Below are 23,775 nucleotides of genomic sequence, written 5' to 3' on the forward strand. Positions count from 1 at the left end.
CCATCACCTGCCTTTGGTTTCCCACAGGCTAAGATTGGCTTCTCTTTCCTTCCCTGGGTTTCTAGCTTGTCAGGATCCTGCAAGTAGGCAGGTGGTTTGCTAGGTAATCAGTTTTGTAAAACTCCGGGAGGCAGAGGTGGAGGCAGAGGCAGGCAGATGTCTGCGAGTTTGAGGCCAGCCTGGTCTACAAAGCAAGCCCCAGGACAGCCAAGGCTACACAGAGAAACCCTGTCTAGAAAAAACAACAACAAATCTCAGGGTGTGTAAGAATGTCAACATGGAGATAGTACGTGCACACATGTGAACACACATACTAATGAAAACGAGAGACAAGTAGCTTCCTTCCGTGTGTGCCAGGAAAGAGGGGTGAAGTTTTTGCCTCCTAAACAACCCACAGGAAGAGGCAGCCAGAGAAAGCCGGGGGTTTGGGCTTGCTGAGAAGGACAAGGTTCATGAATTCTAAGCATCCAGGCTCCATGGTCTCTGAAGAAAAGCACAAGTTTCACAAGGACTTCTCAATGCAGGGAGAGGAAGGTAGAGAGGGCAGAGGCTGGGTGGAACCTGTGTCTCCCCACGGTCATGTCCACGGTTGGTCCCTGTAGGTACCTTGGGCATTGAGCTCCAGACATAGGTGGCCATCAGGCTCAGAGTCCAGGAACTCCAGGCTGGCCCCTTTGTGGGGCTACAGAGTCATTGGACTGTCAAGGTTCAACCTGTCTGACGTCATTGCAAAACTACTTCCCAATATTCATGCCACGCCTGGGAGTGACAAATTAGGGACTTGAAGAACACGAGCCCAGTCTGCCCTCGAACTCCAACCCTCCGTGCATGTGACTGCTGTAGGCCCCAGGATCCCCTCACGCCTTGAACGGGCTAACCCCCTCTGTCTGCTGCTACACCCAGAAGGCAGTGTGATGGAACTGTGGATCCTCAAAAAGTGATCAAACTCCTGGCCACACTCTTGTCCGTGTCAGGGTCAGACAGCGCTGCCTGAATATCCACAGGGGGTCACCACCCTTCTCCTCCATCATGAGATCCAGGAAGGGTCAGGTGCACAGGGGGACGGGCTCCACGCACGTCCTGGCACTCACAACGGTGGACTCGGGCTGTCGTCAGGAGGGAAAGGATGCTCGCTGGGGCTGGACTTCTTGCTAGGGTGGGCAGGGGTCTCTTGAAGCAGCAGGCAGTCCAGGGACGCTCACTGTGGAGCCACGAGCATCCTCCACGCATATTGGGGTGAGGCACGGCACTTCCCCATCTGCATCCAGAGCTCCGTGACGCCCCATGACCGGAAGTGTCCCCCCCGTGGGCGCGGACAAGGCGGGGCCGGCGGGCGGCACTTCCGGTGCCCACGCGCCGCCGCCACCGCCTCCTCCTCCGTAGCGCAGCTCGCGGCCGTCACTTTGTGTAGTGCGGGGGGGGTCCCCGGTGGCTACAGTCCCCCCCCAGTCGGTGTCTCGCTCCGGCTCGGCCGGCCTCGGGCGCGCGCGCGGTGAGTGGGGCGCGCGGACGCGGCAGGTGCGCGCGGGCGGGACGCGCGCTCTGGGGGCGGTGGCGGCAGCAAGGCTGGCTGTCCTGGATGCCCGGGCGCTGGAGGCCTCGGGTGTCTAGGGGGTGATCGCGGGGCTCCGGGGCCGGTCCCTGGTGGGGTCGGAGCTGCAGCTGCGTGGGCTGGATCTTCCAGGCCCCTAGGTTACCCCCCACCCCAATACCGGCCTGGGCCTGCGCGGCGCGTCACGGCTGGCTTAACCCCCTAGAGGGGCATAGACTCCAGCGTGGGAGGGGGCGGGCCGGGAACGACAAGCGCTGCACCTTTGGAAAGTGCCAGCCCCGCCTCCTCCAGCACAGGGGCGGGAACTGTGATGGTGCCGCCCCCGCCCCCCGGTGAGACACCTTTCCAAAGAGGGGTGTCACCACTCCTGCTCGAGCCTGAGGTAGATGCTAGCTACATAACCTCCCTAGGAGGAGGGAGAAGGAGAGAAACACCCAGCGCTAGTGCCCTGCAACCGGCTTTGTGACACTGAGGCGCTGTGGCCCAGCCTACCTCATCTGCAAATAGAGGTTGACTGGGCTGCTCTCTGCTAAGTCTGTTGCCCAGCCCCCCTCCCCCCCCCCCCCCCCCGCGCGCCCGAAGTGGGTAGCAGAACTCATGCCTAGGGTTGGCGCAATCTAAGGTGTGAAATGTGGGCACAAGGAGGGAAGGGGCAGGTGCAGGTACCAGCGAGGTCAGCCCACCTGCTCAGCCTGGGTGGGTGGCATTGGCACTTTCTTTTGGTTCAGTAGCTACCAGCCGATTTGGGGAGGGGGAGCTAGTGGTCTGATTGACAAGTCTGATAAGGGGGATGCGGGTGACCTCCAGGAGCAACCCTGGAGAGTAGGGCCTCCAGAAACTCAGCAGATGGTGAGGATTGTACCTGACAGGGAAAGACATTCGTCGGGAAGTCCTGACGTCAGTGGGGGCTACTGAGCAGGGTTGAAGGGAACTAGGTACAAGTGTGCCTGCCTGTGCACGAACACACACAAACATGCCCCTTCATGTGGCTTCCCCTGGATTTGGGGACTTCCGGAGTTCCTAACTTTTCAAACTTTACCACCGTGTCTTTACACACTCCATTCTTATGGGCAATGCCCCGCCCCATTCTGATGTCTGCAACTCTGTGCCCTGAGGCTCAGGACTTTAGTGGAAACTCAGGTTGAAGTGACCCAGGGGTTTTGGCATGAATTTGCCTCTTGCATTCTAATCTAGGAAGGGAGGTCAAGGAGAAGCAAGCAGAGAGTCGATCCGGGGGCTGATGGGCTGAAGGGAAGGTGGTGGGAATATCCAAGGAGGTGGGGAGCCCCCAGGGCCTGAGTTGCAAGAATTGGAACCGGACCTACCCCTGGTCAGACTGGTTTCCAGAACGTTCGTTCTGAATCCTCCTGGGTCAGGGCACCTGGAGCATCCGGGTTTCCTGGCTTCTGCCCTGTCTTCCCACGGACTGTTGCCTTTAGAGGCTTTCAATAGTTTTTTTGTTTGTTTTCTCCTTGCTCTGCCCTGACAACAAGCAAGTTAAGGGAGGAAGCATGCTTTGGCTCACAGTTTAAAGGTACAGACAACCGTGGCGGGAGAGACACTGAGGCCGTTGCTTGAGGTGGCTGCTCACTTTGTATCCGCAGTCAGGAAGCAAAGAGAAATGAGTGTTGCTGGGTAGCTTGCTCGCTCTTTGGTTTGTTTGTATTTTCTTTTTCTTTTATTTATTTATTTGTTTTTGTTTTCTCAAGACAGGGTTTCTCTGTGTAGCCTTGACTGTCCTGGACTCGCTTTGCACACCAGGCTGGCCTCGAACTCACAGCGATCCACCTGCCTCTGCCTCCCGAGTGCTGGGATTATAGGCGTGTGCCACCACCACCCCACTGCTCCATCTTTTTTATTCAGTCAGTGAGATTGTGTCATTCAGAGTGGCTCCTCCCTTCTCAGTTAACCTAATCTAGGAATTCCCCTCACAGACATCCCAGAGGCATCTCTCTTGTCTGATTCCAGTTCCTATTAAGTGTACAACAGTAACCATCTCGGGGCTGGTACAAAGACTTGGTTTTTCTTGTTGTTGTTGTTGTTTTGTCTTGTTTTGAGACAGGGTTTCTCTGTGTAGCCTTGGCTGTCCCAAACTTGTTTTGTTGTAGACCAGGCTGGCCTCGAACTCACAGAGATCCGCCTGCCACTGACTCTCCAAGTGCTGGGATTATAGGCGTGTGCCACCGTGCCTGGCACAGAGACAGAGACTCCCCTCATTGCTTTTGGGCAGGGTTTTAATTTGAGGTGCCCTCCCCTCAGTCTGTGGTTGGCCTATTGTGGCACGTGACAGTTGAGCCCTGACACTGATGAAAACAAACAAAGAAACACACAAACAAAACCAACGTCCATGTCATTAACTATATATCTTTGGGTCATGTCTCCAGTAAGTACTGGAGTGACTGCTGTGTGCTTGGGTCCCTGTGGAGAGATGTAGCCAAGGCGGGCTGCCTCCTCTTTGTGTCTAGTGTATGCGCACGGTCCTGTGTGTGCATATGTGCATGACACACGCGTCATCGGTCTTCTTAGTCACTCTCCTCCGTGTTATTTAGGCAGTGTCTCTCTGAACCTGGGCCTTACCCGTTCAGATTGCCTGGTCAGCGCTGCCCAGAGCTGGGATTGCAGATAGACAGCACTGTGCCCCTTCCCTGCCCCAACCCCCCCATGCTCCCTCCTTTTTCCCCCATTACCACCCCCCCCCCCCCGTGCTCCCCACAGCTGCCGGAGGATTGAACTCAGGTCTCCATGCTGGTGTGAAAAGGACTTGAATTACCTCCCCAGCCCCAGCTTTCATCTGTCCTCGGATCCTTACAGACAGTCTGGCTCAGGGAAGTCTGAAGTTGCTGCCCGAGGTGGTAGGTAACCAGACAGGAGTTAGTTCTGTGGGTGTCTGGGCTCAGCGTGAGTCTACGGCCTCAGGCCTGAGTAAGCAAAGTCCTTCTCTAGGGCTGAGGTGGGTGGTGATTGGGAAATCTCTCCTGAGTGTTCTCAGTGTCCCCGAGTGCCGGCCAGGACAGCACAAGGCATGTGTGTGTTTACCCTTCAGGCATCTTCCAACACTGAAAAGCCCTTGGAGGGCTCAGGTGGTTCTCTTCGGCCTAGTTTTGTGGCCTCTGTCTTTGAGACTGGTGCTTCTGAAGCTGGGCGTGGTGGTGCACATGCCTTTAATCCCGGCAGAGGCAGAGGCAGAGGCAGGCAGATTGCTGTGAGCTCGAGGCCAGCCTGGTCTACAAAGCAAGTCCACAACAGCCAAGGCTACACAGAAAGACCATGTCTCAACAAACAAACAAACAAACAAACAAAAGAGATAGGTGCTTCTGAATCTAGCTGGAGACAAGACAGTCACGACAGAGGGGACTTTCTAGTATCAGGAGTCCCAGACCGTGGATGTGGAGGGCTTGGTGCTGGAAGGAGAGCTCAGGGAATTCTAGCTGCTGAAGTACAGGATTTGTTTCGTTTTGTTCTGATCGCTCACTTCCCTCTGCTTTCTTAGCGTGTGGAGCGCATCTATGATTGTGTGTGCGTGGATGTGTGTGAACGTGTGTGGGGGCCTGAAGTCAGTGTTAGGGGTCTTCAGTCGCTGCCCACCTTAGGGTTTTTTTTGTTTTTTGTTTTTTGTTTTTTGTTTTTTTTTTTTTTTTGGTTTTTCGAGACAGGGTTTCTCTGTGTTGCCTTGGCTGTCCTGGACTCGCTTTGTAGACCAGGCTGGCCTCGAACTCACAGCGATCCGCCTGCCTCTGCCTCCCGAGTGCTGGGATTAAAGGCATGCGCCACCACGCCTGGCTCACCTTAGGGTTTTTTGAGACAGGATTTTATTACCAAACCTAGAACTCACTGAGTCCCATGGGACCTCCTGGCTCTGGCTCCACAGTACTGGGATTATTAGCCTGCATCTCATGTTCAATTTTTTACATTCTGGACAACGAAGTTGGGTTTTAATGTGCGCGAAGTTAAGCACATCACCGACTGAGCCACATCCCCGGTACCGAAACCTAGATTGTAATTCTAAAGCGTTCTTTGGTGGGTTAGGTGTTTTGCCTCCGTGTATGTTTGTGGACTACTTGCGTTCCCTGATGCCTATAGAGTGCAGAAAAGGGAATGGTACCCCTTGGGACTGGAGTTATAGATGCTTGTGAGCTGGGTGCTGGGAGTTGAACCCAGGTTCTCTGGGAGAGCTGCTCATGCTCCTCACTGCTGAGCCGTCTCTCCAGCCCCCAAAGCTTAGGTTTTAAAGATGTCTTCCCAGCCTGAGCAGGCTGCTCATGTGTTTCTGTGGGAATATCAGTCACAGTGGTCTGGCTTCTCACGGCTCCGGGCGTCTTCACCTGCCACAGTCTGGTTTTTAAGCATCCTGAGGCAATACTGGTGTGGTTGGCACTGCAGGATCTTTTTGGAACTCAGCATTCTAGGGAGTGGCGTGGCTTGCCTTGCTTTGAGAAATAGCTCCATTCAGACCTGAGACCCTTCCAGGGCAGGTCCTGGGTAACAGGCTGGTGAAAAGAGCTATAGGAAATGAATTCGTGAAAATCACATTGGGCTGGTGAGATGGCTCGGCAGTTAACAGCCTCTGCTGCCATGCCTCATGTCCTGCGATCCCTGAGACCCTTGGGGTAGAAGCAGAGAACTGACCCCTGCAAGTTATCTCCCAATCTCCACACATTTGCCATGACACACCCCCACTCCACACAACAACAACAATAACAACAACAACAACAACAACAACAACAACCACATAATAAAAAAGAAGACATAGCTGCCCATCCCCGGCAATTTACCGGGGTTGGTTCTTTGTAGGCACGGGACAGATGAGTGGCTACAGGGCCCCTGATCCTATCTTCATAAGCCCATGGCTCTAGGCTCTCGGCCAGGGGTAGCTGGACTGAGTCTGTGACATCATTGGGGGAGGACGGCCCTGTGAACCTCTGAGGTGTTGACATTTCAGCCGCTCTTATTCTCCGATCCTCAAATTCTGAGTGTCACCTTGCACATCACTTGTGCTGGCCCAGTGGTGAGCCAGACTCCATGTCCACGACTAGCTGAGATTTGCATAGCACCCCTGGAGTCAGGGAAAGATTGACACTGGAGTGATGCCTGCTCAAGGCTCTCCCTGTCTCTCCCTTGACTCACAGGAGGGGACCTGAGAGCTTACTGGGTGCTCTTGGCTACCCCACCCCAACTTTTTCAGCCTGCAGCACGCACCTGCCACTTACCTCCCCACCCCACCCCAGCTGCATAGGCACCAGTGGCGTGACAGTACTTGGGCCTGGCCTGGTTCATGTGCGCTGAGGGCTGGAAACGCAGCTCCTCTTTGCTTTCTGTGTGGGGCAAGCTGCCCCTTGTAGGCTACACTCACCTACCAGTAAGCATGGCTCCTCAGGGCTCTGTTGGCCTCTTCTGTGCTTCTGCTGGTCCTTGAGGATAGACGGGATTGAGAAAATGGGTGACTCAGTCAGGAGCAGGGTGCAGCTTACACTAGACACAGAGCTGCTGGAGAGAGAACAGAAGCCATGCCCTAGAGGCTGGTGAGGAGGAGGCCCTTTCGGCGGTCTTTCTGGGCACACCACGTGCCACAGTCTGAGACGGTAGAACCCTGGAAACACCACGTGCCAGTTGCACAGCCTGAGATAGTAGAACTCAGTGCCTTGCTCCCCCAGCAGCCCCCCCCATCCCCAGCCCTCATGGCCTCCCCCGCAAAGTGCCCCTGTGTTTCAGGCCGCACCGAGGCTTTCTCCCGGGGACAATGGCGGCCCTTCACACTACTCCAGACTCCCCAGCTACCCAGCTGGAGCCAGCAGAAGATGGGGCAGAATGTGGTGCTGACCCTGAGGAGGAGGAGGATGAGGAGGAAGAGGAGGAGAAAGAGGAAGCAGAGGTGGAAGAAGAGCAGGAAGAGGTAGTAGAAGAAGAGGAAATGGCCACACAGGTACAGGAGGAGGTGGCAGAGGTGGAGGTGAAGGCCAACTCAGAGCACAGTGGTGGTGATGATGACGATGACGATGATGATGACGACGGTGTGGAGGAGGTGCTGGCAGAGGAGCAGAGGATGAGCGCAGGGACCCAGGAGCGGCTCGAGCCACCAGCTCTTCAAGGAAAAGGTAAGAACAGGGATCCTGCTGCTGCTGGGGTCACGGAAGAGGGGCTGGACCAGGAGCCCCGTCCACCCAGCTGGCCAGTTGGGTACCACTGTGCCTAAGCTGTCTCCCTCTCAGCTCTGCAGGCTTCCCCGGTGTCTCCCACGGCTCAAGATGAAGATCTGGAGGAAGAGGAGGAAGAGGAGGAGGATGAGCATTTCCTGACCCAGGTGAGCTGCCCTCCGCATGTGCGACTCAGGGCTCACTGCTCGGCCTTTTCCCCAGTGGCCTTACACCCGTGGTCTTGAGCCCTCTGGTGGGTAGTGGCTCTTGAGTGAGGACAAGGCTTCAGGTTCCAGGCCCAGGGTTTTTGTGGTTCTGTTTTTCCCCAGGCCGCTGAGCTCTCTGGCTACCACCCACTCAACTGTACAGGGCATGGCTGCCCGCCTCCCCCGAGCCCCCAAGTCAGGTTGGAATCTTCTAGAATGACTAGCCCCTTCCTGGGATCTGTTCTCCTGCTGTTAGGTCAGGCCACCCACACTCAGTTTAATTGGTACCACCTGTCCATCCTTGACCTGCTGACATAGCCACGGTATTTGCTGGGATCAGTCTGTGTGACATAGGAGGGGCCGTGGTAGTGAGGGTCACCATCCTCTCTGAAGCCTGAGGTTTTCCTCTCTGGATAGGAGATGGGTCCCTGTCACAGGGCGAGAGGGGCCCGAGAGACTGCAGTACCATCTGGGCCCATGGAGACCCATCAGGTGCTGGGCTGTGTGCCCCCACTGTGTTTCCTGACCTTCGTTGGCATGGGTGTTGGGAGTCAGGGCATCCCTTCAGCCTCTCTCTCTCTCTCTCTCGGGGCTCTGTGTCCTTCAGGGGTTGGTGACCTTTGAAGACGTGGCTGTGTACTTCTCGTTGGAGGAGTGGGAGAAGCTGGATGTGGGCCAGCGGGACCTCTACCGGGAAGTGATGCAGGAGAATTATGGAATCCTGGTCTCCCTGGGTAAGGAAGGACCCTGGAGCAGTCCTCTGTGAGGGCCGTGAGGCCTCCGCTGTCGAAGGGCGTGCTGCTTTTGGCCTCTGGGTACAGGGGTTCAACACCAGGGAGAGACATCCTACGAAGCTGTTGCCCCACTTTGGCCTCTCAGCCGCACAGCCCCCAGAAGCTTCTAGGCAGGAGGAGAAAGGGTGGGTATGGTATCCTGCTGGTGAAGGCGTCTGGGGGTGGGGGTGGAAGGAGTCATGGAAGGCAAGGCTTCCAGGGATGGACCGTGGGAGGTGTCAGAGCAGAGGCGGTGGGGAGGCCTGGCTCTGCAAGGGTAGAGAGCAGAGGATTTGAGCGTGGACTATCGCGATAGCTTGGGAGCCATCCGGGGCAGCCACCCCTGCAGCTGCCATCTGTCCCCTCTCCTGGGCAGGATACCCAATCCCTAAGCCGGATCTGATCTTCCACCTTGAACGAGGAGAGGAACCGTGGGTCCCAGACAGCCCTCATCCTGAGGACGGCGACATTGTCACTGGTGTCTACACGGGTGAGCATGAGACGAGTCCTGGGGAGGCCTTCTGCTAGCATGATTGCTCAGAGCCGTGTCCGGCTTCGGCCTTTACCAAGGCAAGCTCCCTGCAGCCCGGACCCCTCTGCCTCCCCCATGATGTTAATGCTGATGTTTTGGGGGTATGGCGTGGCTTTGAGGAGACGGGCTGCTGTGTGCTGGTCCTTGCCAAGTCCTTATGGTTCATCTTCACCGAGGTCTGAGGGCTGGGATATGCTTTAGGAGCCCGTGAGTTTCGTTTTTTTGTTTTTCTGCCTTCATAAACGAAGGGCAATTGATAAGCTGGTACAGGAAGCCTCCCAGACTGTCAGTGTGGCGTGGACTAACCAGTGGTCTGGCTTCCACACCCATTTGGCCATTTCTGCATAAAGTACCCCTCAGACAGAGCTCACTGCTATCCAAAGCTTACCAATTGACTATGCTTATGCTGGCTGGCCTGTGAGCTGCAGGGGAATCTGCCCATCTCTGCCCCTCCAGTGGGCATGCCACCATGCTGGGTTTTTCCCCTCCTCTGGGTGCCTTGCATTGGCCCAGGCTTTGCCTGTTCAACTCCCAGAACCCCACTTCGTTCATATGGAGCTAAACCCACACAGTCCAACCTGAGCATGCTGGGATCTTATGTCACATGGAATATGCTGTGAGGTCTCCAAGTCTCACTAGGACTTTGGAGTGATGGGGGCCCCTTGTCTGGAAGGTGTCCCTCTTGGGGCTGGGGTGTCATCAGCTCAGGGTGGGACAGTGAACTAACCTGGAGTTATCATACATGTATATTAAAATGAGAAGACGGGAAACCTCACTCCGGCCACATGCCTGTGAGTCCATCTTCGCAGCGGCTCGCTGAGGGGCAGAAAGGCATCTAGCCTCCTTTCAGATGAGGCCCAAAAGGAGGTTGTGATTCTTGAAGACCCATGTGGGAGGCGTATTCCACTTGTGGACACATTTCAGGAAAACCACAGAGATAGAGCTGGACACGGGCCAACGCTGACTAGCCTCTTGAGTGTAGGTTCAAGATGTGGCCTTGTCTTCCATTTTCTTGAAGGGTCCAGGGGAAAAGTCTGGTCCTTTGCAGTGCAGGTGACACCAGGTGACAGGTGACAGGGAGTTAGACGCTCCTTAAGAGGACTGGTTAGCTGCGCCAGTGGCTCTGTGCCCTCTGTGGCAAGCCATGATGTTGGAGCTGGTGGCCTGACTCTGTCTGCAGAGAATCTGTTGGAAAAGGATCCCTGAATGTCTTTTAAAACAGTGGCTCTCGACCTTCCTAATGCTGCGACCCTTTAATACAGTTCCTCATATTGCGGTGACCCCAACCATAAAATTATTGCAGTTGCTACTTCATAACTGTAATTCTGCTGCTGTTATGAATCGTAATGTAAATATCTGTGTTTTTTGATGGTCTTAGTTCACACCCCCCACCCCCCGGTGAAAGATCATTTAACCCTCAAAGGGTCATGGGCCTACAGGTTGAGAACCGCTGTTTTAAAACATTTTATCTTAAGCCAAGTGTGGATACATGCCTTGGAGCCCAGCACTCTGGAGGCCAAGGCAGTTTGAGTGTGACGCCAGCCAAACTGGCTGTTCCATAGTGACACCCTGTCTCAGGGTTAGGGGTGGGGTGGGGGACAAGAAAGAAGGAAACCATGTGTGAGGTCAGAGGACAACCTTGAGCATCCGTTCTCAACTTCCGCCTTGTTTGAGGCTGTCTTTACTGTTCACCACTGCACAGGTGCTGCCAGGTGGCCTGTGGGCTCAGTCCCGTGCTTCTGTGCCTGGCTTTCCGTTGATGCCAGGGATTTGAACCGGGTTGTCATACTTGCCTGGCAAACACTTTACTCACTGAGCTATCCGCCCCCCCCCCAGCCCTTCAGGGCATGTCTGATGTACCCCATGACTGCCCTGAGTGGATACAGCTGTGATGGCAGGATCAGGGAGCAGCTCTGGCATCGTGAAGCCCTCAGGTCTTCCTTCTTCCCAGGGAGGATGCTCAGTGTTGAGGGACGCCTCCCTCTTTCTCTGCCCAGCAGTAGTGCCAGCTGGGAACTGAGAGTGGCAGGACAGATACTGTCCCTAGGATGGCCATCTGGACTTCTAAATTAGTCTTGTAGTCTAATTTTCTGTCCTCTGCCCCGTGCGCGTTCGGCTGTACATGATGCGTGGGCTCCCGGCCACGTTTCTTCACTCATGTGTTGCTACCTTCTATGTGATACTCAGAGTCCCACTTGCCCACCGGGCTCTGCTCTAGGTATCCTAGCAACCCTGGGTACCACCTTCAGCTCTTCACTCCTGCTCATCCTCCTAACCTAGCTTCCGCCCCAGGGCCCTTTGTCTGTATGAACACCCTATGTGGTCCTGGGGAGATCCCTGTCCCGTCTTAACCCCGTCTCCTGCCTCCAGCTTGTACTGGGGCAGAGAATGTGGCTGGAGAAGGCGTGCCCTGCCTGGCTGCTGCCCTGGTTCCCTGTGTCTGTATGCGCCTGGCCTTTTGCTCTGAGATACACCCTCCGTGCTTCTTCCCCTAGCACTTGACTTTCCACAGCCTCCAGAGCAGAACCTGGCCCTGTAGGGGTGCCGCATGTGTGCAGGTGTGCGCCGAGGTCAGACGTCAGTATAGGAGCTGTGGGCACTTTGTTGAGGCAGTCTCTCTCACTGGGATCTATGGGGCTGACTGGCCAGCGAGCCCCAGGATTCTGTCCATCTCTGCTTTCCCTATTCTGGGATCACAAGTACGCACTTCCTCATCGGGCTTTTCACACACGGGTGCTGGGAATTGAACTTGTGTGGCAACTGCTAGGACTAAGCCACCTCGCAGCCCCCTTTCTGAAAGTGAGGGATAGAAAGGAAACAACATCCCCGGGACTGGACCTGCTTAAACATTAAGATGTAGCTTAAGAGGCATCGAGAATCCAATAACTAGCAAGTGACCGCTAGGGGGCAGTCTGGAGCCCATCACACCATCCCCATCCCCCCAGACAGGGTCTCTCTGTGTAGCCTTGGCTGTCCTAGACTTGTTTTGTAGACCAGGCTGGCCTCGAACTCACAGTGATCTGCCTGCCTCTGCCTCCCCAGTACTGGGATCAGAGATCTTTCTTAAGCAAGACTGACCTCAAAGCGCATACTGCCAGCCTGGAGAGAGTTGGTCTCCAGCTGGGCTGACCCAGCAACTCTCCTTTACCTAGTGATTCAGCTAAGCAGAAATGGTTATGGGAAAGGGAGACAGGGAGAAGTCTCTCAGCCAAGGGCAGCGCATGAAGACCCCCAGCAAGCCGAGTCTGGTACACAGCTAGAATCACCTAGGGACACCTTAGGGCACCAGTTCTCATTCTGTGGGTTGTGACCCCTTTGAGGGTCGAATATCAGGTATTTACATTAAGATTTCTAACAGTAGCAAAGTTAGTTATGAAATAATTTTATCATTGATGTTGGGGGGGTCATTCCTCTACAACAAGAGGAACTGCAGAAAAGGGTCACGGCATTAGCAAGGTTGAGAACTACTGCCTTAGAGGGTGTACTGGCGGAGTTTCACTTAGCCGTGCCCTTGAGGGAACACAGATGGTAGAGTCCTGTAGTCCTAGCCAGGGCACAAGGGGCTTGAGTCCTGCTGTGTTCCCTAGGTCCCTGGGCTTGGTCCAGGGGGAAGGGAAGTGAGGGAACATCTGGCAGAGAGGCTGGCTTACCATCTGGGGCAAAGGGGCTGATGGGAGAACAGGTGCTGGAGGCTCCGATAGGGCGAGGGAATGCTCACTCCTCCCAAAGCCCCGCACCAGCAGGCAGGCCTTGGCGTAGAATCTGCACATCACCCATGAGGACATCAAGGCCTAAGAGTTGCTGGTCTTTTAGAGGCCTCTCAGCAGCAATAGGCGGCATCCCAGTGCCAGTCCCCAGAGCAGGACCACCTGCTTCCAGACCTATTAGCTTGGCCAGAGCCTAGCTTAGAGCGAAGATGCCAGGAGAGGAGCTGGCTGCCTTCCCAGGCTGTAGTTCAGACACCTCCCTGGCAGGCCTTAGTAAGGCTGCCAGCAGCCATAGACTTGGCACATTACTTTGATATGCCTCCTCCCTTGGGGACTATCCCAATAAGGGAAGGAGCTTTCCCTGAGGCATTGGGGGTAGGGTAGAAAGGCAGGTCCAGATCTTACTTGGGGGCAGCAGGAGAACAGGTTGCTAAAGGAAAGAAAATGGTAACTTTATGGGGGCCTGTGTCCCACAATGCCTTGTCAGGATCCCTGGTTCTCTGCCATTGCTGATGACAGGCTGCCTCCATATAGCCAGTGTCCTACCCTGTAGCTTGGAAGGGACTGGCCCACTCAGGGTCCCTGGAGTAAAGGATGTGGGTAAGGGGCCCAGCTTGGCCCATGCGGGAAATTGGGGCATCTGCCATGGGAGATCTGGGGTGGAACATAGTGGAGTAGGCTAGTTTATGGCTTGTAAATTACCAGGATTGTGCTTCAAAGGGACAAACCTGTAAGACCGATACCACCAGCTACTGTGACAAAGAGGCTGTGGTCAGGTGACATTTGCAGGTAAGGGAAACTGGTGACAGCTGTCAGTCCCGAGGGTCTCAACCTGCTACCTTGGTGGCTGGGGCCCTCTTTGTGTTGCCCCTCCCCCCCTTTTCCTTATGGTGAACAGGAAATCTGTTTGACCAGGGCCTGAGTGTCCCCAGCTCAGGACACGGGTTGTAAAGATGTCCTTGTGGCCATGCTGTGTAATCTAGAGTGTGGGCTCTGAGCCCCTGCTGCTTCCTGGAGGCCTTCCTAGTCACCTTTCACCTGCAGTCAGATGGCTGGAGCGGATGTTAGGTGCAAGACAGCCCCCATCCCTACTTTACTACCCTGTGGGTCTGGCTTTGGCCCTCAGGGTCACCTTGCAGCCCTCCCCACTGCCTTCTCACTGTTAAGGCACCCAGGTTTGAGTGTTAAGGCACCCAGGTTTGAGTGTCAAGTCTCATAGCAGGCCTGACGGATCCCCACCTGAGACTGACAGAGACTTCGGTGCTGCGTGAGGTCCGCCAGTGGGGTGGCTGTTACTTGAAATGGCACATTCACGGCTGTGCCCTCCAAACTCAGAAGCAAACACTCTGGAGCGAGAAATGAGGAACCAAAGCTGGTCTCCCTTAGGGTCCTCCTCTCCCGGAAGCCCAGCAACTTCTGGAGGTCTCACCTTGGGGTGGAGCCAAGCCTGACTTCTCTCTAGGGTAGGGTGTGTGTGTGTGGGGGGGGGGCAGGGTTTCCAGTAGTGGCCTCCATCGCATCACGGAGCCTAACACAGGCCTCAGGCTTGTTGAGCAGTGGTCATGCCAACTCCAGAGGTAGGAAGATTCCCTGAGGCCTCTTTCAGGGTTGTCCACCCCACCGAGCTCTGTGACGTGGGGTAGGGTGCGGGGGTGCACCTTCTAAGCCAGCAGACATTCCTGCTGCTCCCAGACTAGAGAAGTCCCAGCCTGTCTTCTCAGCTCTTGGCAGAACTAGGTCCTGGAGAGTTCCCGACTGGCTCAGAAACCCAGCGGATGTATGGGTTCCTCAGCACCTGTGTCCCCTGCCTTCCTGGGCTCCAGTTAACAACTATGTAAGCCTCTCGCCAGAGCCTAGGCGAGTCTTTCTGCTCCCATCGTCAGCCTAGCTTGCCTGTCCCTTGGCCAGCTTCTCCCTGCCCCAGGGCTGTTCCTGCCTTCCCAGGTTTGGAAAGTTGTGGCTGGACAAGGACATCCAGCCAGTAGCAGGGTCTCTGCCACTCACGGGCACTAGGCTACTTCTCATCACTCTGGTGGCCATGTTGGCAGCTGGAGGTAAACTTAACTTAGCAATTTTTTTTCCCCATGTAAATCTTATAAATGATATATTACTATAGCAGTGAGAAAAAATAGTGTTATAGACTAAAAAAAAAAAAAACAAAAACAAAGAGGCAGAGGCAGGAGGATCTCTGTGACTTTGAGGCCAGCCTGGTCTACAAAGTGAGTTCCAGGATAGCCTGGGCTACACAGGTTAACCCTGTCTTAAAAAACAGAAACAACAACAAAACCCATTTTCTTTCCCTTTCCTAAGAAGAGCATGTCTGTTCACATCTGTGGTTAGGTCCTCACAGTTCTCTCTGGCTTCATGTATGTGGCATTGGGCTGTCTTCCCCTGTGGATGACATCTAGTGTACGGAACAAAGACGGATGGGGTGACGTGGGGGTGGGGGTGGGGTGGGGGTGGGGTGGGGGTGGGAGTGGGGGTGGGGGTGGGGTGGGGGTGGGGGTGGGGGTGGGGTGGGGGTGGGGGTGGGGGTGGGGTGGGGGTGGGGGTGGGGGTGGGGTGGGGGTGGGGGGACGTGGGGGTGGGGGTGGGGTGGGGGTGAGGTGGGGGTGGGGGTGGGGGCGGGGGAGGGGGCGGTACTTGAGGCATGTGAAGCCGGCCCTGGTTGAGACTAATTGGCCCCAAACCCTGGCTTCTGTGGTCCAGGCTTACCCAGGCCAGACCTTTGCCCTCAGAATCAAGTGGGTAGGAGCTGAGCCCTTCAGTTGCTGAGACCTGAGGTGGGCCTGATGAGCGAGGCAGTGGCACACGCAGGGCCTCTGAACAACTCAATGCACCGTGGTCCAAGGTCCAAGACCCCTGTGTCTCCTGGGTGTGTCATGGTGGCGTGGTCAGCGTGCTCAGTCCCTGAACAAGGTGTCTCTACAGACCCGATTCTAGAGCCCACAGTCCCCAGGAAGAGTGAGTTAGGAGGGGTGCGTCTCAGGGGGAGGGGGTCAGTGGCGGAAAGTCCCAGAGGTGCTCACAATATACACGCAGTCTCAGCTGCCCTAGAGTTTCCCACCCAGATGCAGGGTTCAGGAAAATGAAGTGGGGGGGGGTGTCGTGTTTGACTTCTCACAGGGAGGAACTCAAGACACCCCTCCCCCTACAGCTCCTGGGGCCTCTTTAAGGTGAGAGCCCACAGCTTCTTCCCCTGGCTGGCCATCCATCCACAGACTGGCAAGCCCTAGGCTTTCCCAGCTGGCCAGGTGTGCAGGTTGGGCCTGTTTTAAGGATTTCAGGGTCCGGCTGCCATGGCAGCTGATTTCCCTGGCAAGCTCCTGTACCACCATCCTTTTCTCTTCCACCTTCAGGAGCCTGGTTCTGGAACGATGACATAGAGGACCACGAGGAGGAGGATGACGAGGACTTCCTTGCTGAGATGGCAGAGGAGGAGAACGAGCCCCCAGGGCTGTGGTCTGCTGCCTACGGCGTGGGGGATGTGCCTGGGACTTGGGGCCCTGACGACTCAGATTTGGCACAGACTCCAGAGGGCTGGGGACCCAACCCGGGCAGTCTCGGTATCCTGGCAGAAGAGTTTGAAGCAAAACATTTCCTGTCCGGCAGAGAGCCTGGGGAAAACTTTCTGGCGCCCTGGGCTTTCCCTGCAGTGGCCGTCCCCATCGGACGTCCGGAGACCACTTGCGATGTGTGCGGCAAGGTGTTCCCGCACCGTTCGCGCCTGGCCAAGCACCAGCGTTACCACGCGGCAGTCAAGCCCTTCGGCTGTGAGGAGTGTGGCAAGGGCTTTGTATACCGCTCGCACCTGGCCATCCACCAGCGCACTCATACCGGCGAGAAGCCTTTTCCGTGCCCGGACTGCGGCAAGCGCTTCGTCTACAAGTCGCACCTGGTCACGCACCGGCGCATCCACACGGGCGAGCGGCCTTACCGCTGCGCCTTCTGCGGCGCGGGCTTCGGGCGACGCTCCTACCTGGTGACCCACCAGCGCACGCACACGGGCGAGAGGCCCTATCCATGCCTCCACTGCGGCCGTAGCTTCAGCCAGAGCTCAGCGCTTGCCCGCCACCAGGCTGTGCACACCGCTGATCGCCCTCACTGCTGCCCGGACTGCGGCCAGGCCTTCCGCCTGCGCGCCGACTTCCAGCGTCACCGGCGGGGCGGTGGCTGCACGGAGCCCAGCGGCGGCGATGGCGCACGGATGGCTCCCCACGAGGTGGAGATGGCAGTCGCAACTGTAGCCACGGCGGAGCCGGAGGAAGTGGAGGCCCGGCCCGCAGAGAGTGAGGAGCCCGAGAGTGGCGTCCCAGATGGAGACACAGAAGCTGAAGCCAGAGAAGATGAGGAGGTGGTGGCAGCTGTGACAGCAGAGGCGACTGTCCCCAACAGCAAGAAGGACCTTGAGCCAGACAGGCGGTTCCGTGAGATGGGCAACGGCCTGGCTGAGGGCCAAGGGCCTTCCTCGCACCCGCTCGGCTTCCACTTTCCCATGCACCCCAAGTCGTGGCTGCATCCGGACGGTTTCCCCATACTGGGGTTCCCCGAATTCTCCGAACGGCTGCAGGCCGATGGGCACCTTCTCTCCCGGCCCCTGGGCGCCCCGCTGTCCCTACAGGGCGCGGGGTTGGCTTGCGACCCGTTCCGCAGCGCCGGCCCAGGAGGCGGGCCGGATGGTGGCCTGCGAGCCTTCGCGCCCGCCGTCGGGTCACTGCTGTCGGAGCCCGCGCCCGCCGCGCTGGCGGAGGAGGAGAGCCCGTGGATCTGCTCGGACTGCGGCAAAACGTTCGGGCGGCGGGCGGCGCTGGCCAAGCACCAGCGCTACCACGCGGGCGAGCGGCCGCACCGCTGCGCCGACTGCGGCAAGAGCTTCGTGTACGGCTCGCACCTGGCGCGCCACCGGCGCACGCACACGGGCGAGCGGCCCTTCCCGTGCCCGGAGTGCGGCGCTCGCTTTGCCCGGGGCTCGCACCTGGCGGCGCACGTGCGCGGCCACACGGGCGAGAAGCCGTTCGTGTGCGGCGTGTGCGGGGCGGGCTTCAGCCGGCGCGCGCACCTCACGGCGCACGGGCGCGCGCACACGGGCGAGCGGCCCTACGCGTGCGGCGAGTGCGGCCGGCGCTTCGGCCAGAGCGCGGCGCTAACGCGGCACCAGTGGGCGCACGCCGAGGAGAAGCCGCACCGCTGCCCTGACTGCGGCAAGGGCTTCGGCCACAGCTCGGACTTTAAGCGGCACCGCCGCACGCACACCGGCGAGAAGCCGTTCCGCTGCGCCGACTGCGGCCGCGGCTTCGCGCAGCGCTCCAACCTCGCCAAGCACCGGCGGGGCCACACGGGCGAGCGGCCCTTCCCCTGCCCCGAGTGCGGCAAGCGCTTCTCTCAGCGCTCGGTGCTCGTGACGCACCAGCGCACGCACACGGGGGAGCGGCCGTACGCGTGTGCCAACTGCGGCCGGCGCTTCTCGCAGAGCTCGCACCTGCTCACGCACATGAAGACGCACCGTGGGCAGGGGGGCGCGCAGGCACAGAACACCTCCGCCAAGGCCCCTGCGCCTGCCAAGGCAACGCCGCCACCCCCACCGCCACCGGGCTCGGGCTCTGGGTCTGGAACGCTGCTCGAGTTCGCGGGAGGAACCAGCTTCGGCTCTGATCCCGCCTCGTTCGCCGGACCCTCGGGCACCTATGAGGAGAGCGTCCTATGAGACCTGTTGAAGCGCGCAGCGCCCCCAGCTCCTTAGCAGGCTGAGGATTCCCAATCTTGGTTGTCCCGGGTCTCTCTCGCCCCGAGCTTCAGATCTCACTTGGGCGCGTGGGCGCCACCGTGATCAAGAACGCCCCATCTCTGGATCTGTGCTACAGGGATGTTGGGCAAGGCCACTAAGTTCATCATGAATTCCGATTCAGGTGGATGGTAGAGCCTGCTGCTTGGGAGTCTGTCATCCGGCTTTCTGACACATCTGGATTTCTTTGGCCTCTTCCCATTCTCTCTGGGAGATTCGAGAAATGTCTTCCGGTCACTTGAGTGTGCCCAATAAGTTTTCAGGACCTAGTTCTTGGCAGGCAGGAGCGTCAATGGGTCTGGGGGAGGAATGGAGGTGCAAATAGTGAACACTTTTGTTCTGTCGACTGTGGGTATTTATTTCCATCTCTTATACGACCTGGAGAGTGTGGGGAGGAGTTGAAAAAGCAAGATACCAAGTGGGTAGCCAAGTCCCCAGGGAATTGGAAGCCTTAGTCTTTGGAAACCCTCATTGCAGCCCCTAAACACAGGTCTGTCAAGCACTGGCTACAAGGTAGGTTTTGGTATTGGTATCCACTCTAAGGTTGTTGGCTGTCTAGTGGCTGCAAGTGGCACACATGGACATCTTTGGAGTGCCTGGTGTGACCTAGTCCCCAGACTTCAGTTTCCTAGCAGAGCCCTCCTCGCTGGAGCAGGTGCCTGCGGATCCCTGTGCTCTGATAGCCTTTCACAGCACTGGGGCGGGGTCCAGGAATCTTCCTCCTCAGCCTATAATAAGGGCCCTACATCCTCTGCAAACCACCTCATTCTGCTTCTGTCGTGACCCTACGCTAGAAGCAGGTAGTGTTTCTGCCACGGGCTGGTCCGTGGCTCACGGTGGGATTGGTAGCTCGCACAGTGAACCTGAGCTCACAGCGCCTTACTACTATGCAAGGCCCTCGCACACAGGGTGGATAGCTAACTCCCCAATGCTAGGCTGTTGGCATCCCAGGTGTGGCTCAGATGAGCCCCTCCCGCCCTCCATGAATTACAGGTCAACGTAACTGGGAGCTAGAGAAGGGAGACTTCCACCCAACTGCATTCCCTTTTAGATCTAGATCCTTTGTAGTAGTGTAGACACGCCCTTGGGGCCAAAGGGCTAACAGGCAGGCCGCAAGGTGCTGGGTGGGTAGTCCATGGGTGGGAGGAAAGCCTGGCCAGGCGAGGTGCAGTGGAAGAGGGAGACATGGGTCCTGACTGGTCAGCAGTGGCCTCTCTGTCCCCCTTTTCTTCTCTTTGTCTTCTGAGACACGACAGACTGAGGGTGCCATCCCCATCCCTCCTGGTCCCCAGCGGTCTCCACCCTGCCCACTCTGCTCTGGGCAGGGGGACCTAGCTTTAATAAAGATGGAGAAAACAAGCTCTGGGACTGGACTCTTCTGCCCTACCTTGCTGTCCATCAGGGATGCTCACTCTGCAAGGCCCTTCCCCGTTCTGACATGTTTTCCCCCTTCTCAGGAACCAGGGTTGATTCTGGCGTGGCGTGTCATGAGTTTGGCCTGCGCCTACAGCGTCTTGCCGGGCCACCTCACACTGCCCTGACTTTCAGGGTATGACCGTATTGGGGATTATTTTGGCTAATATTCCAGCTTTAAAGAGATCCTTGTCTCCTTTCATGGAGTGCCAGGCCCATGCTTGGCCTTCTCTCAGGGACTCCATGCCATGTGGCTTGCCTACTCCAAATCTACGCAGGCATGACCACAACCCAGAGTTCCCAAAACAACTCCCTTCAAGCTGGCTTGTCTTACTCAGTCTCTGCGATCTCATCTTTTCCCAATGGGTTTGAGAAAATACGCAAATACGATTTGAGGGATCAAGATGAAGGAAATTAGTATCTCCATTAAAACAAGCAGGCCAGCGGGGGATGTAGGTTAGTTGGCACAGTGCCTGCCCAGTATTCCCTCTTTTCCCTAGCCCTAACCCTAGACTCCATAAGCCGGGCATGGTTGGTGCACACTTGTCATCCCAGCATTTGGGAAGTAGAGCCAGAAGGATCAGGAGTTCATGGTCATTTTCAGCTCCATGAGCCTGAGGCCAGCCTGGGCTACATAGAGACCCTCACAAAACAACAACAGAGGTAAGACATCAAGATGGATGAGCACTCAGATCTCCCATCTACTGAGAAAGGCCAAACAACCCCCCTTCATAACGCTCACCATTGACTGTGCAGCTGGAGTTTATGTTGTACTGATCCTGTGATTGTAAAAACAACCCTCTTCATTACTAAAGATGGAGGAGCCCCAGTGACCTGTCAAACGGGGCCAACTAACGGAAGGTGACATTTGGAGAATCACTATACCTGGAGATCCACTTCACTTCCTACTTATGTTTTCACTCTTTTTGGTTTTGGGGGATTGTTTGGTCTTTTTGGCTTTTTGTTGGTTGGTTTTGGTTTGGTTTGGTTTAGGTTTGTTTTTTTTTTTTTTTTTTTTTTTTTTTTTTTTTTTTTGTCCGTCTGTCTGTGTTGAGACAGGGTTTCTCTGTGTGTAGCCTTGGCTGTCCTGGAACTCTTATAGACCAGGCTGGCCTGGAACTCAGAGATCCCCTCTTCCTGCCTTTGCCTCCCAAGTGCTGGGACTAAAGCTGTGTGCCACCACACTTGGCCATGTTTTTATTCTTATGTTCCTGTTTTCTCAGCCTTTCTATTTTTTTTTTTATTTGATCTCCTTAGATACTAGCTTCTCGATCTCTCCTCTGCTTATTTTTAGATTTTAGTTGTATCAAATAAAACGTTGATCTTCCTTGTTCATTATGTCCCCCAATATTATAAGTTAGATATGAATTGTAAAAACTCCCAGCAGTATGAAAGTGTCAAGTTTACCTCCATCTCCCTGACAAGATCTGACATCCCATCCAGGATCTGGGCCTCTGCACACGTCTACGTGGAAACGGCTGAGATGCAGAACGTGGTCTAGGTATCGTTCAGCAACTTGCTTCCCCCCCCCACACCTCAGTGTTCCAGGTAGCATTCATGGTGACACGTGCCTATGCCCTAATACTTAGGACGCAGTGGTAGGAAGATCTCAAGTTCTCAGCTCCAGAGCAGAATGGGCTGTGTGGTGGGCAGCAGTCTCAAAAGCAGGAGGCAGTTAAGAGCCCTGGCCGCTCTTCCCGAGGACCTGAGTCGCATTCCAGCACCCACATGGCAGCTCACAGCTGTCTTCGACTCCATTCCCAGGGGATCTGACATCCGCTTTTGGTCCCTGCAGGCACGGGAATTGTATGTGCTGCACAGACCGACAGATGACAAAACACCAATACACATAAATGAAAACAACAGAACAACTGTGCTAAACTTGCTTCATCCATTCCAGACGTTTTTCATCATTTCACCTGTCACAATTAGAACACGTGTCTCTTGGGTGTGTGTTTGTTGCTGCATAGATGGCTCTGTAGTTAAGAGCACCGAGGAACTAACTAGCTTCAGTCCCCAGCAACCACATGGCTCACAATCACCTACAACTCTGGTTTTAGGGGATCTGACCCCTCTTCTGACCTCTGAGGGATCCTACATATATAGTACACAGACATACATAAAAATTTAAAAACTGTACATACATGAACATGTCTGCATGTGTATTCACAGGCTTGAGGCTAATGTTCAGTGTCTTCCTTAATCACTCTCCACCTTAATTTTTAAAAATATTTCTTTATTATTGAACAGTGCTCTGGCTGTGCATACACCTGCAGGCCAGAAGAAGGCATCAGGTCATGTTATAGATGGTTATGAGCCGTCATGTGGTTGCTGGGAACTGAACTCAGGACCTCTGGAGGAGCAGTCAATGCCCTTAACCTCTGAGCCATCTCTCCAGCCCTCCACCTTAGTTTTTGAGGCAGGGTCTCTCATTAGAGCTCACCAATTTGCTGGCAGGCTAGTGGGCTCCGGGGAGCCTCCCGGACCCTCAGGAGGTACAGGGTAGCAAGGTCAGGTTTCATGTTTGCGTGGCAGGTACTGAGCCATCTCCCCAGCACCTTAAATATGTGTCTCTAAAAGGGCCTGTGTTACCGCTTACTCCTCAAAGTTCATCTGTTCTGTAATCCCTGACTGGTCTCTAGTTCCCCGTGTCCATACAGTTCTTGCTTGTATGCCACCTCCAGGCAGTTGCCTGTGCTGGCCCATCATTTTTACAAGCATCATGAACTTTAAAGTCAATGGAGGGAGCTGAAGATACGGCTTAGCTGTTAATAGGACACTGGTTATTCTTGCAGAGGACCCAGGTCCAATTTCTTGAGACCAGGTGGCGGCTCACAACCACGTGTAATTCCAGTTTCAGCCCAATATTCTGACTTCCACAGGCTTCTAGACCCATGTGGTCCACATACACTCAGGCACACACACACGTACAGATAAATTTATTTTTAAAATTTTAATGGAAACCAGGCGTGGTGGTACATACATGCCTGTAACCGCAGCACTCAAGAGGCAGAAGTAGGGAATCTGGGAGTTTGAGACCAGGCTGGTTTACAAAGGGAGTCCAGGAGAGCCAAGGCTACACGGAGAACCTATCTTGGAAAACCAAACAAAAACCCAATGGATGAATTTTTTTCCATTTTCGTACGTGAGCGCATGTATGTTTGCATGTTTGGGGCCCCACGTTTGGGTTTGTGTGCATATGTAAGCCAGAAATTGATGCCTGGAACCTTCTGCAATCACTCTTCCATATTATTAATAGCAGTGTCTCTCAATTGAACCCATGGCTAAAGCTATTCTGGCTAGCTCGCCTGCTCTGTGGATGTCGTCTCTGCCTCCTGAGGCTAAAAAGGTGGGCCACCCACGTTCCCTGCGTTCTGAGGACGTAAACTCAGTCCTGCTAGCACAGCAAGCGCCTTGGCCACTGAGGTATCTCCTCAGCACAATTATTTTCAGTTGTCATCTGTGTGGCAAAAGAAACTTCCTTGTAGGTTTCACTTTAAGTAGAGGCAGTCTATAAAGCTTGGGGTGTGTGTGTGTGTGTGTGTGTGTGTGTGTGTGTGTGTGTGTGTGTGTGAAGTGACTTCCTGGCTAGAGTTGGATCACAACTGGGTGGAGTAAGAGACAACAGGAATGAAGGGCAAAGCTGGGGCTCACATACAATGTGGTCCTGGTGGTAGTG

General features: G+C 55.6%; 1 protein-coding gene across 2 annotated transcripts; it reads left to right on the plus strand.

The window, feature by feature from the left end:
• The first annotated feature begins 1,331 nt into the window (after positions 1-1,331).
• On the plus strand, positions 1,332-20,042 carry ZNF316 (zinc finger protein 316). Of its 2 annotated transcripts, none has more exons than XM_084763196.1 (6): positions 1,332-1,492; positions 7,262-7,644; positions 7,759-7,850; positions 8,497-8,623; positions 9,039-9,152; positions 16,261-20,042. In XM_084763196.1, exons 2-6 carry the CDS (start codon positions 7,290-7,292, stop codon positions 18,603-18,605), a joined length of 3,033 nt encoding a protein of 1,010 aa, XP_084619322.1. In that variant the 5' UTR covers positions 1,332-1,492; positions 7,262-7,289; the 3' UTR covers positions 18,606-20,042. The 2 variants fall into 2 exon arrangements, with proteins under 2 accessions (XP_084619322.1, XP_084619323.1); XM_084763197.1 differs by having other exon boundaries at positions 1,337-1,518.
• The last annotated feature ends 3,733 nt before the right edge of the window (positions 20,043-23,775 follow it).

The sequence above is a fragment of the Acomys minous genome (genome assembly GCF_964271855.1).
Source record: "Acomys minous genome assembly, chromosome: 16".
NCBI classification, from domain to species: domain Eukaryota; kingdom Metazoa; phylum Chordata; class Mammalia; order Rodentia; family Muridae; genus Acomys; species Acomys minous.